General features: G+C 47.4%; 2 protein-coding genes across 2 annotated transcripts; one reads left to right on the top strand and one right to left on the bottom strand.

Moving 5' to 3' along the window:
• The first annotated feature begins 333 nt into the window (after nt 1-333).
• Nucleotides 334-1840, top strand: LOC109778479 (protein FAR1-RELATED SEQUENCE 5-like). Its single transcript, XM_020337047.1, has 3 exons — nt 334-1144; nt 1412-1508; nt 1828-1840. Exons 1-3 carry the CDS (start codon nt 334-336, stop codon nt 1838-1840), a joined length of 921 nt encoding a protein of 306 aa, XP_020192636.1.
• Nucleotides 1841-3337: 1497 nt separating this feature from the next.
• LOC109778480 (uncharacterized) lies at nt 3338-6050 on the bottom strand. Its single transcript, XM_020337048.1, has 9 exons — nt 5853-6050; nt 5547-5693; nt 5225-5452; nt 4565-5144; nt 4275-4480; nt 3988-4188; nt 3786-3917; nt 3595-3707; nt 3338-3524 (listed from the first exon to the last, which is right to left on the bottom strand). The coding sequence occupies exons 1-9, from the start codon at nt 6048-6050 to the stop codon at nt 3338-3340; spliced, it is 1992 nt and encodes a 663-aa protein (XP_020192637.1).
• Between the last annotated feature and the right edge of the window lie 5945 nt (nt 6051-11995).

The following is an 11995-nucleotide window of genomic DNA, read 5'->3' as shown; positions in this document are numbered from 1 at the left end:
GATGGAAGCGGCCGGGATAAGAAAGCATATTATAATGGACAACTTCATCAGCAGATACGGTTCGTACGATAAGTGCGGGCTTATCAGGAGGGACATTTACAATCTTTGTTGCAGAGAAAAAATGAAGCTCATTGCAAAGGGTGATGCAGAGACGGCAGTTGGCATTATGAGGAGCAGGAAGGAGAAGGACCCTGAGTTTTTTTTGAGTATGTGCGTGACAAGGAAGGGCGACTGAAGAGTATGTTCTGGTGCGATGCACAGTCGCGGAGGGACTATCAGGACTACGGAGATGTGGTCGTGTTTGATAGCACGTATAAGATGAACAGATACGGTATGCCGTTCGTCCCCTTTGTCGGAGTTAACAACCACCGTTGCACCATAGTGTTTGGTTGTGCCATCATTGCTGACGAGACGGAAGGGACATACGTGTGGCTGCTGCAGACATTTATGAAGGCAAACTGTCAGGTGAAGCCAAAGTCAATAATCACAGACGGTGACGCTGCAATGATCCGGGCTATTCGGACTGTCCTTTCAGATGTTTTCCATCGTCTTTGCTCCTGGCATATCGAGAAAAATATGCAGAGGCACCTGCATTACAAGTCACTGGATGAGTTCAGATCGCTCCTGTACTATGCCACCTCTCAAGCGAACTTTGAGCAGAGATGGAAAGCTTTCTATGATAAGTGGAAGACGGATAGAACTGAAGAGTGGCTTGACAGGATGTACAGGAAGAGGAGACTTTGGGCAGCTTCATATCTTTCCGATGGGTTTTTCCTTGGTATGCGAAGTAACCAGAGGAGTGAAAGCCTCAACTCCTGCCTTCACCTTCACCTGGACTACGGTATGACAATTGTTGATTTGGTGGTGCATTATGAGAACTGTATAGTTCGCCTGCGTGAGAACGAGGCGTACGATGACTGTGAGGCATTCCAGAAGGAACCACCGTCGGTTACTGAATATAAGGCCCTTGAGGAGCATGCCGCCAAAGTATTCACACCTGCTAATTTCTACATCCTGCAAGATGATTTGCATAAGATGGGTCAGCTGGAGATATTTGAGACGCTCGTGGGAATTGGGCATCAGACATTCATGGTGACATGGAAGGATAACCATAAGTTCAGGTACAATGTTGTTTATGAACCAGGTAACTCAGAAGAAACTATTACATGCAGTTGTCTTAGGATGGTTCGGAAAGGGCTGCCATGCAAACACATTCTGTTTGTTCTCCATCATCTGAACTTAACTGAAATACCAAAGTGTTGTGTCCTGCATCGGTTGTCCAAACATGCGAGAGATGGGTTGCCTGTGCAGCGGAAGAGTGATATGTTTGGATGGGGTTGGTCAGGGCCATTGGAGAGAGAACGGTATAGTGCAATAACCATTAAAACCGCAGAAGCTGCTCATGTTGCAGCAAATGATCCCTTCTTGTTCGACGAGTTGATGAAGTGTCTGGACAACATAATAGTGCAGAAAAAGATTTCAGAGGAGGAACTTATAGGAAGTAGAAGGTATGCTATGCTTAAGAAGGAGGCAAGTCAGGCACAACAAGTTGAGCCTGGTATTGGTGATCCTCAGAAAGTTTCGACGAAGGGTGCACCTAAGAAGGGGCGGTCAAAGGGGGGCCCCGACGTTACAAAGAATGGTAGGCCAAAAGATTTTACAGAGAAGAAAAGTGGTCCTTTGTGCAGTCTGTGTAGTCTCCCAGGTCATAATAAGGCTACATGTCATTTGAACGAGAAGTAAGATGTTATCTTCTTATTTTTGTTATGTTGCTACTTTGATTTTACCAACTATATTTGCTCACCCATTTCTTTATGTTTTGTTCAGGAACTGGGCGTAGAGATGCGTCTAGGTTTGTAGGAAGAATAAAAGTAGTCGCATGAACCTATGTTGTTTTTTATTCGTACATGTGTGCAAGAAAACTTGATAAGTTATTTGTTTATGTTTTGTCAAAAGATTTATGTAATAAATTTGGAGATGACATTGCATATGTTATACTACCTGGGCATGATGATGATTTTGTTTGCTGTTTGCTATCTGGGCATATATGTTGTACTACCTAGGCATGCTGATGATTTTGTTTGTTGTTTGCTACCTGGGCATATATGTTGTACTACCTGGGCATGATGATGATTTTGTTTGTTGTTTGCTGCTGTTTCCGGCCGCTCCTTTCTGTCAATTTTTTTTCAAAAAGTGAAGTTACAAAAAAATAGCCCAACCACCGCTGCTGGGCCCATAGTAGCTTACAGAACGTACCCAAATCAAGCCCAAAGGCGACTTGGGCGGCTGATCGAGCCCATTAGCGGGCCCAGCAACGGGGTCCAAACGGGGCACTGGACAGAATTAACAGAGGAGTTCGAAACAGGGGGCGGAGGCAGCTATTTAAGCCGCTCCTCGCGACCTCCCGCTTCCGAGGTGGGACTAAAAACGGCGATGGTGCCCCGCGCAGGCGACGGGAGGGGGCGTGGGCCGGGGGAGGGGGCCAGTGGCGGCGTGCCTTCATTGGGCCAAACTGGGCCGGCCCGAGACAACGCAAATTAGGCCTCCTGAGCCTTGCGGCGACCGCGTGCAGCGTTGGGCGCAATGGGGGCGCCATCTTTAGTACCACCTCGGAAGCGGGGGGGGGGGGCATGAGGAGCGGCTTAAATAGCTGCCTCCGCCCCCTGTTTCGAACTCCTCTGTTACTACTCTACTGTGCCCCGTTGGACCCCGTTGCTGGGCCCGCTAGTGGGCTCGATCAGCCGCCCGAGTCGCCTTTGGGCTTGATTTGGGTAAGTTCTGTAAGCTACTATGGGCCCAGCAGCGGTGGTTGGGCATTTTTTTATAACTTTTCTTTTGGACATTTTTGTAACTTAACTACTTGCACAGAAAGGAGCTGCCGGCCGGTCAGGATGCAAATGGTTAGTCCGCTGGACGTTTGTGGGACTGCCCGCACTGACCACCACTTTTTATGTGGGATGACAAAGCTGACATACAAAGGATCATTGGAATACAGGAAGTATGACAAACAAATGGCAGTACATACAAAGTTAAAATGGGAAACAGTGGATAATATTAGCCCACATTGAAAATGGCAAACAGTGCATAATACAAAGTGCGAATATAACATGTTCAAAAATCATCACCCACAATGCTGCAAATAAGAGTGATATTGTAGCAGACCACATCACATTTATTTAGTTGCGAAACATGCTAAACCATGCCGCAGATATGAGTGATATTGTAGCAAATACCGACCAATGCAAATAATGAGATGTCTTAATATGTAAATTGTATCAAGTACCAACAACGGCACGTTTATTTAGTGGAGATAATAGCCAACACCCCATCCTCCGACTCATTTCTTCTCCATGATCTTGAGGATCTTCTCTTTCACTACTTCCTTCGTGTTGCATTTTGAAAAAAGTATTTCAGCTAGAATGCGTCCCCTTGAAGCATTAACCTCATCTTGATCGAACTCAAATGTCCAATCATCTCTGTCCCAGTTTTGAACGCATTTCACCACGAAAATACCACAAGAGACTCTGCAAGAAACCACAAGTCAATTATTGATGGATCAGACAAGTACATACTAATTAAACATTTGGAACATACCCGTCTGTTTGTGACGGCATATCGTACTCCCTTATTGGCCAGGATGATACGTCAGGATGTTCCGTTTCAATAAGAGCATTCACCTCCTTTGTATCATTTGCTATTTCTGCCCTCTGAAATAAAAATGACAAATTCATATGAAGTACGTTTCGAATAACTATATATTGTTTTATGTAACGTTGCAAGCTTACCAGCTTAGCAATCTTTGCAAGAACTCTTTTGCTGCATTTACCAGTAGAGTTTAAAACTTGAAACTCTTTTTTCTTGTTGTGCATAAGAACTGTTATCCAATGATTTTCTTCCACATGAAAAGGAAAGTATGCCTACAACAAAGTTTATTCATGTTGGTGTACACACAGATGTACTACGAATGATCATACTAAACTGAAGTACCTTATCTTTGATGAAATACTCTTCACTAACTCTAGACACCATTTTAGTTTGGTTTGTGAAGTGATCCATAAAATGCCTCTTAGAGTTGTTAACCTTTCCATCAGCACGAAGAATAAGCCAGTGGGACACCCAAGATGATAATATGTGACGGTCAGCACGAGGATTATGGGTCTGCATATGGTTGCAATAACTATTGATGACCTACAAAATAACATAACATCAATACGCCTATTAGATAATTTATGTAAATGACATGTACAACTTAATAAATTATTGACAATACTTACACTGCCATGCAACCACTTTTTTGAAATGATGGCTTCAAGCATTTCAGGTGTACATGTTTCCCCACCAATTCCCGTCATGTGCACGACAGTTTTGCTGCAAAGCTTCTCTGAGTCTGCCAGTGTTCGGATATAAACCTTCGCGGCCTCTATGTGATCCTCATTAATGTAATCAGTATTAATCATAGCAGCTCTTATACCAAACAGACCTAAAATAGTAAGAAACAATGAGTTAATAAAGTGTGAATGCAAGTACAGAAGTATGTTGCAAGAATAAATTACCTAGCACTTACTTTTCTTTGCACGTTTACGTCCACCGTTCTGCTGGTAAGGTGAAAGACAATATTTTGACTGTTTCCTCTTGCGTTTCCCATCATTCTCCTTCCCATCATTCTCCGGAGTGCCATTTTCTTTCGCATTTTTAATACGGGTGTTCAGACTATCCATACTAATCTCCTCAGATTTATCGGCGCTAGACCCGTCTGACACTTCATTCATATTCTTGGGGGTTGAAGTAATAGCCGGAAAGTCATTCGTGTCTACCGTCGCAAGAGATGGGTTGGGTGAATTACCATTGTCCTCAATAACGAAGGGGTCTCCTTCATCTCCTGTACCAGGTGTGTTGTGATGCACACCTTTCTCACGCGCCAATTTATTCCCGTTCCCAGTGGTGAAGGATGTGTCCACCCTGTTGTCCATATCTTCTTTTGCAGGAGTTGATTTTACATCTGTCCAATATTTTGATGATTTGTATTTTGATGGACCATACTTCCCCACCCAGTCTTCACTATGCTCCACAAACTCAATGTCATCATCAGACCCCTTGTTTGGCTTGAATACAAGACCTTTCTTCTCCAGCTTCTCCACTACTATCTGCAATGACACATCGAAAGCATTAACTACATGCATAAATTATGAATAATCCAATGTAAACTGAACATCACTGATATTACCTCCGCACATTTTTGAGGGAGAAGTCTAATTTCTTTTTGCATATCTTTGATGCATTTCATCACTTGATCTAATGTACTATCCCTGCTCGATGAAGCCTCATCTCTATTATCTTTCTTTTTTTGGGCACGATCTTCTTGCTCTATTTCTTGCTCTAATTCTTCCTCCGCCTTTCTTCCTTGCTGAGCAATTAATGTATGCCTGTACTTCTCACTTATCACGTCATCAATCTGTGACAGGTAAAATCAATATAAATTTCTCAACATATAAATAGTAACATAAGTGCATGCAGTACGAAATAGTAACATATTAATAGTAACTTACCGTCCCATTACCACGGCCGTATGACGTGTCGTACGCGTCATGCTTCTTAGCCTCATCTTCTGACCAATTAAGCATCAACAGATATTCATGAGCCAATGGATCAAATGCCTCATCATCCAGTGGCTGCACTTTCTCCCAAAACAAGTACTGCATGAACATGAAGTATATTAGCAATTTTTTTCACAAACTATAGTTCGAAAGAAACAAATATAACATAAGATTTACCTGTAGGAGGGCAAGGTTTCCGATCGGCCAAGTAAATTTTGTAAGATCTGATAAGGTCTTTGTGAAGCCTTCAACGCAAACGCGTAAAGTAAACGCGTTCCAATTAAATGCTTTGATGGCCTCCACATCGTGCACTAACTTGTAATAAGCATTAGGAACTTCTTTCGTGGACTGCGGTGCAAGAACCGTGCCTAGAAGAACCAGAACAATTCTACGGAGAAAATCATCATCGTACGTGCCACTGGCAACGATGTTCTCAATCAGCGAGTCTATCATCATTTCCCCCGTATTGGAATCTAGAAAGCGACTAGGCACCTTCACCTTCGCCTTTAACCCCCCTTTTCCTAGCGCTTTCATGGCATCTTTGCCCTTGTTCTGTAGCCCGAAAATGTCAAACACATCTTCGGTGCGCAATGATATCGCACCATTTTTTGATGGCATGATGAACCTTTTTCTGTCCAACGCATATGATTTAATAATGAACTTGAGCAAACATTTTCGCATGAGAACACTAGGAATCATCAGCATTTTTTCCAGACTAGTGCTTGCAAAACGCTTTTTCTGCCTAGAGTTTAGTTTGCTGACCAAGAGACACCACTTCTCAACCGAACAAAAAATATCTCCGTACTCCACCGTCGCTAGGAATAGGAGCAAAAATAATGTTAGCTAGTATATATGGGTACATGATAAACATGATGAATGCATAGTACCTCGTGCCATGGGATCAGGGCCGGCCTTGGGGGACGACGGCACGGTGGCGTTGGTGGCAGATGGCGTCGGTCGCAACCTGCAAATAAAATTCATCATGTTGGGGGCGTCGGCACATGATCTATGATCTATGATAAAGCACATGAAACATGCAAGAAGGTCCGAATCTGTGTTTACCAAGTTGGGGGCGTCGGCGTTACGTGGCGACGGGGGCGACGGTGTCGGCCGCAGATGGCGTCGGGGCAGTCGTTGTCTGGTGCGTCGGCGTGAGCTGGCGTCGGGGGCGGCGTCGGCCGCAGATGGCGTTGGGGGAGGCGATCGTGGCGTCGGCGTGAGGTGGCGTCGGCCGCTGACGGCGTCGGGGGAGGCGATCGTGGAGGCGGCGTGAGGTGGCGTCGGGGGCAGCGTCGGCCGCAGATGGCGTCGGGGGAGGCGATCGTGGAGGTGTCGTGGAGGCATTGAGGCGGCGTGGACTGGCGATCGTGGAGGCGTGGAGGCGGCGTCCACTAGGGCTTTGACCCCCGATGGATATGCATGTATACGCGGGGCCTATTTATTAAATTTTTTTCTAACAACCCATTAATTAGTTTTTTCCCAATCATTACTTGCGTTCGTTTTTTAAAACATCCAATATCGAAAATACATTGATTGATACGTATTTTTTTTCACTCCGCCAAATGGCACGAAACTTTTTCCACACGTTGGCATCACCATCCACAGCGCCCACGCCAATTTGCATATTTTTCCGACGCTCGATGCATTTTCTATGGTTTTCCCGGTCAAAAATCAATAAAACACTGGCCGGACGTGACACAACGTTCGTTTTGTATCCGTTTTCGTTACAACCTTGCGTGGGGCCTACGTTGGCCGTGCCCACGTGTACGCACACTTTGGTCCACTTGCATGCATGCGATCACATAGCCCCAGTGCAACCAGCTACTTTTCGGTCTGCCGGAGAGGGGGTTCCCAACTACGGTTTTTTCTACTCCGTCAAACGTCACGTAACTTTTTCCACACGTTGGCATCACCATCCACAGCGCCCACGCCAATTTGCATATTTTTCCGACGCTCGATGCATTTTCTATGGTTTTCCCGGTCAAAAATCAATAAAACACTGGCCGGACGTGACGCAACGTTCGTTTTGTATCCGTTTTCGTTACAACCTTGCGTGGGGGCCTACGTTGGCCGTGCCCACGTGTACGCACACTTTGGTCCACTTGCATGCATGCGATCACGTAGCCCCAGTGCAACCAGCTACTTTTCGGTCTGCCGGAGAGGGGGTTCCCAACTACGGTTTTTTTTCTACTCCGTCAAACGTCACGTAACTTTTTCCACACGTTGGCATCACCATCCACAGCGCCCACGCCAATTTGCATATTTTTCCGATGCTCGATGCATTTTCTATGGTTTTCCCGGTCAAATATCAATAAAACACTGGCCGGACGTGACGCAACGTTCGTTTTGTATCCGTTTTCGTTACAACCTTGCGTGGGGGCCTACGTTGGCCGTGCCCACGTGTACGCACACTTTTGGTACACTTGCATGCATGCGATCACGTAGCCCCAGTGCAACCAGCTACTTTTCGGTCTGCCGGAGAGGGGGTTCCCAACTATGGTTTTTTTCTACTCCGTCAAACGTCACGTAACTTTTTCCACACATTGGCATCACCATCCACAGCGCCCATGCCAATTTGCATATTTTTCCGACGCTCGATGCATTTTCTATGGTTTTCCCGGTCAAAAATCAATAAAACACTGGCCGGACGTGACGCAACGTTCGTTTTGTATCCGTTTTCGTTACAACCTTGCGTGGGGGCCTACGTTGGCCGTGCCCACGTGTATGCACACTTTGGTCCACTTGCATGCATGCGATCACGTAGCCCCAGTGCAACCAGCTACTTTTCGGTCTGCCGGAGAGGGGGTTCCCAACTACGGTTTTTTTCTACTCCGTCAAACGTCACGTAACTTTTTCCACACGTTGGCATCACCATCCACAGCGCCCACGCCAATTTGCATATTTTTCCGACGCTCGATGCATTTTCTATGGTTTTCCCGGTCAAAAATCAATAAAACACTGGCCAGACGTGACGCAACGTTCGTTTTGTATCCGTTTTCGTTACAACCTTGCGTGGGGGCCTACGTTGGCCGTGCCCACATGTACGCACACTTTGGTCCACTTGCATGCATGCGATCACGTAGCCCCAGTGCAACCAGCTACTTTTCGGTCTGCCGGAGAGGGGGTTCCCAACTACGGTTTTTTTTCTACTCCGTCAAACGTCACGTAACTTTTTCCACACATTGGCATCACCATCCACAGCGCCCACGCCAATTTGCATATTTTTCCGACGCTCGATGCATTTTCTATGGTTTTCCCGGTCAAATATCAATAAAACACTGGCCGGACGTGACGCAACGTTCCTTTTGTATCCGTTTTCGTTACAACCTTGCGTGGGGCCTACGTTGGCCGTGCCCACGTGTACGCACACTTTGGTCCACTTGCATGCATGCGATCACGTAGCCCCAGTGCAACCAGCTACTTTTCGGTCTGCCGGAGAGGGGGTTCCCAACTACGGGTTTTTTTCTACTCCGTCAAACGTCACGTAACTTTTTCCACACGTTGGCATCACCATCCACAGCGCCCATGCCAATTTGCATATTTTTCCGATGCTCGATGCATTTTCTATGGTTTTCCCGGTCAAATATCAATAAAACACTGGCCGGACGTGACACAACGTTCGTTTTGTATCCGTTTTCGTTACAACCTTGCGTGGGGGCCTACGTTGGCCGTGCCCACGTGTACGCACACTTTTGGTACACTTGCATGCATGCGATCACGTAGCCCCAGTGCAACCAGCTACTTTTCGGTCTGCCGGAGAGGGGGTTCCCAACTATGGTTTTTTTCTACTCCGTCAAACGTCACGTAACTTTTTCCACACATTGGCATCACCATCCACAGCGCCCATGCCAATTTGCATATTTTTCGACGCTCGATGCATTTTCTATGGTTTTCCCGGTCAAAAATCAATAAAACACTGGCCGGACGTGACGCAACGTTCGTTTTGTATCCGTTTTCGTTACAACCTTGCGTGGGGGCCTACGTTGGCCGTGCCCACGTGGAGGCACACTTTGGTCCACTTGCATGCATGCGATCACGTAGCCCCAGTGCAACCAGCTACTTTTCGGTCTGCCGGAGAGGGGGTTCCCAACTACGGTTTTTTTTCTACTCCATCAAACGTCACGTAACTTTTTCCACACATTGGCATCACCATCCACAGCGCCCACGCCAATTTGCATATTTTTCCGACGCTCGATGCATTTTCTATGGTTTTCCCGGTCAAAATTCAATAAAACACTGGTCGGACGTGACGCAACGTTCGTTTTGTATCCGTTTTCGTTACTACCTTGCGTGGGGGCCTACGTTGGCCGTGCCCACGTGTACGCACACTTTGGTCCACTTGCATGCATGCGATCACGTAGCCCCAGTGCAACCAGCTACTTTTCGGTCTGCCGGAGAGGGGGTTCCCAACTACGGTTTTTTTTCTACTCCGTCAAACGTCACGTAACTTTTTCCACACGTTGGCATCACCATCCACAGCGCCCATGCCAATTTGCATATTTTTCCGACGCTCGATGCATTTTCTATGGTTTTCCCGGTCAAAAATCAATAAAACACTGGCCGGACGTGACGCAACGTTCGTTTTGTATCCGTTTTTGTTACAACCTTGCGTGGGGGCCTACGTTGGCCGTGCCCACGTGTATGCACACTTTGGTCCACTTGCATGCATGCGATCACGTAGCCCCAGTGCAACCAGCTACTTTTCGGTCTGCCGGAGAGGGGGTTCCCAACTACGGTTTTTTTTCTACTCCGTCAAACGTCACGTAACTTTTTTCACACGTTGGCATCACCATCCACAGCGCCCACGCCAATTTGCATATTTTTCCGACGCTCGATGCATTTTCTATGGTTTTCCCGGTCAAAAATCAATAAAACATTGGCCGGACGTGACGCAACGTTCGTTTTGTATCCGTTTTCGTTACAACCTTGCGTGGGGGCCTACGTTGGCCGTGCCCACATGTACGCACACTTTGGTCCACTTGCATGCATGCGATCACGTAGCCCCAGTGCAACCAGCTACTTTTCGGTCTGCCGGAGAGGGGGTTCCCAACTACGGTTTTTTTTCTACTCCGTCAAACGTCACGTAACTTTTTCCGCACGTTGGCATCACCATCCACAGCGCCCACGCCAATTTGCATATTTTTCCGACGCTCGATGCATTTTCTATGGTTTTCCCGGTCAAAAATCAATAAAACATTGGCCGGACGTGACGCAACGTTCGTTTTGAATCCGTTTTCGTTACAACCTTGCGTGGGGGCCTACGTTGGCCGTGCCCACGTGTACGCACACTTTGGTCCACTTGCATGCATGCGATCACGTAGCCCCAGTGCAACCAGCTACTTTTTGGTCTGCCGGAGAGGGGGTTCCCAACTATGGTTTTTTTTCTACCCCGTCAAACGTCACGTAACTTTTTCCACACGTTGCCTTGACCATCCACAGAACGCACGGCAATTTTCGGTATTTTTTTACGTCCGATGCATTTTCTAGGGTTTTTTAGGCGAAAGTACCCTAAACCGCTGTCCGGACGTGCCGCGACGTGTGTTTCTTGTGTGATTTCGTTCATATCATGCGTGCAGGACTAAATTCGGGATGCGCACACACTCGCAAAATTTCGTTTCATTAGATGCATTCAATCACGTAACTTTACATTGAGCATCATTACTAATTTCTTATGTTTTACCATATATTCGTGTACAAATGCATCATCAAATCAATACTCTCAAATGAAATGGACAAAACAAATTTCACTCAAATTTCATTCAACATAGATAAGAGATTTTACATACTCGAGCGAACTCGATGATGATAAGTTCGTACATAAAGTCTAGTTCGTACATAAAGTCTAGTACTTAGGCTTAGAACGACATAACCAAATTACCTAAACAACACACTAAAAAAATTACTCGGCGTCGCTATCAACGAGGTCAATCACGCCCGGGCCGTTGCCGCCGTCATCGTCGCTGCTGGACCGGTTCGCGACGTCGTCCCAGTCCACCGGGACGTCGTTCGAATCCTCTTCCTCCTCCGCCGCCGGCGCCTGCTGCCACTCCGGCGGCGCCATCGCCTCGGCCGCCTGGATTGCTGCCGCAATCTCGGAGGCTTCCTCGGCCTCCCGCGCCGCCGCCGCGGCGGCTTCTTCCGATGATCGCGCTAGGGCCGCGAGCAGTCCGGGCGTGTCCTCCGGGTCGCCGTCCTGTCGGAGCGCCGCCACCTCCGGTGGGATCACGGCCTCGGCCGGGGCTGGTGGGGCGGGGCCAGGAGGCGGGGTGCGCCCGCGCAGGCGGGAGGGCCCGGCTTCGCCTGTGATGTCGCCGACGGGGAGCCGACGGGCGGCGCGCTTGAAGGCGCCGATAACGTCGTTGAACCGCTTGCCCTTCCAAAACCGGCGGCGGTTCCTCCGG

The sequence above is a fragment of the Aegilops tauschii genome, chromosome 2 (genome assembly GCF_002575655.3).
Source record: "Aegilops tauschii subsp. strangulata cultivar AL8/78 chromosome 2, Aet v6.0, whole genome shotgun sequence".
Lineage (NCBI taxonomy): Eukaryota > Viridiplantae > Streptophyta > Magnoliopsida > Poales > Poaceae > Aegilops > Aegilops tauschii.
This window is presented reverse-complemented; position numbering and strand designations above follow the sequence as displayed.

Coding starts and splice junctions, on each gene's coding strand:
- LOC109778479 (XM_020337047.1), top strand. CDS start 334: ATGCCGTTCGTCCCCTTTGTCGGAGTTAACAACCACCGTTGCACCATA. Junction 1,145..1,411: donor CAATGTTGTTTATGAACCAG/GTAACTCAGAAG, acceptor CTCATGTTGCAG/CAAATGATCCCTTCTTGTTC.
- LOC109778480 (XM_020337048.1), bottom strand. CDS start 6,050: ATGATGATAGACTCGCTGATTGAGAACATCGTTGCCAGTGGCACGTAC. Junction 3,918..3,987: donor AGTATTTCATCAAAGATAAG/GTACTTCAGTTT, acceptor ACTTTGTTGTAG/GCATACTTTCCTTTTCATGT. Junction 3,525..3,594: donor ATGCCGTCACAAACAGACGG/GTATGTTCCAAA, acceptor GGTTTCTTGCAG/AGTCTCTTGTGGTATTTTCG.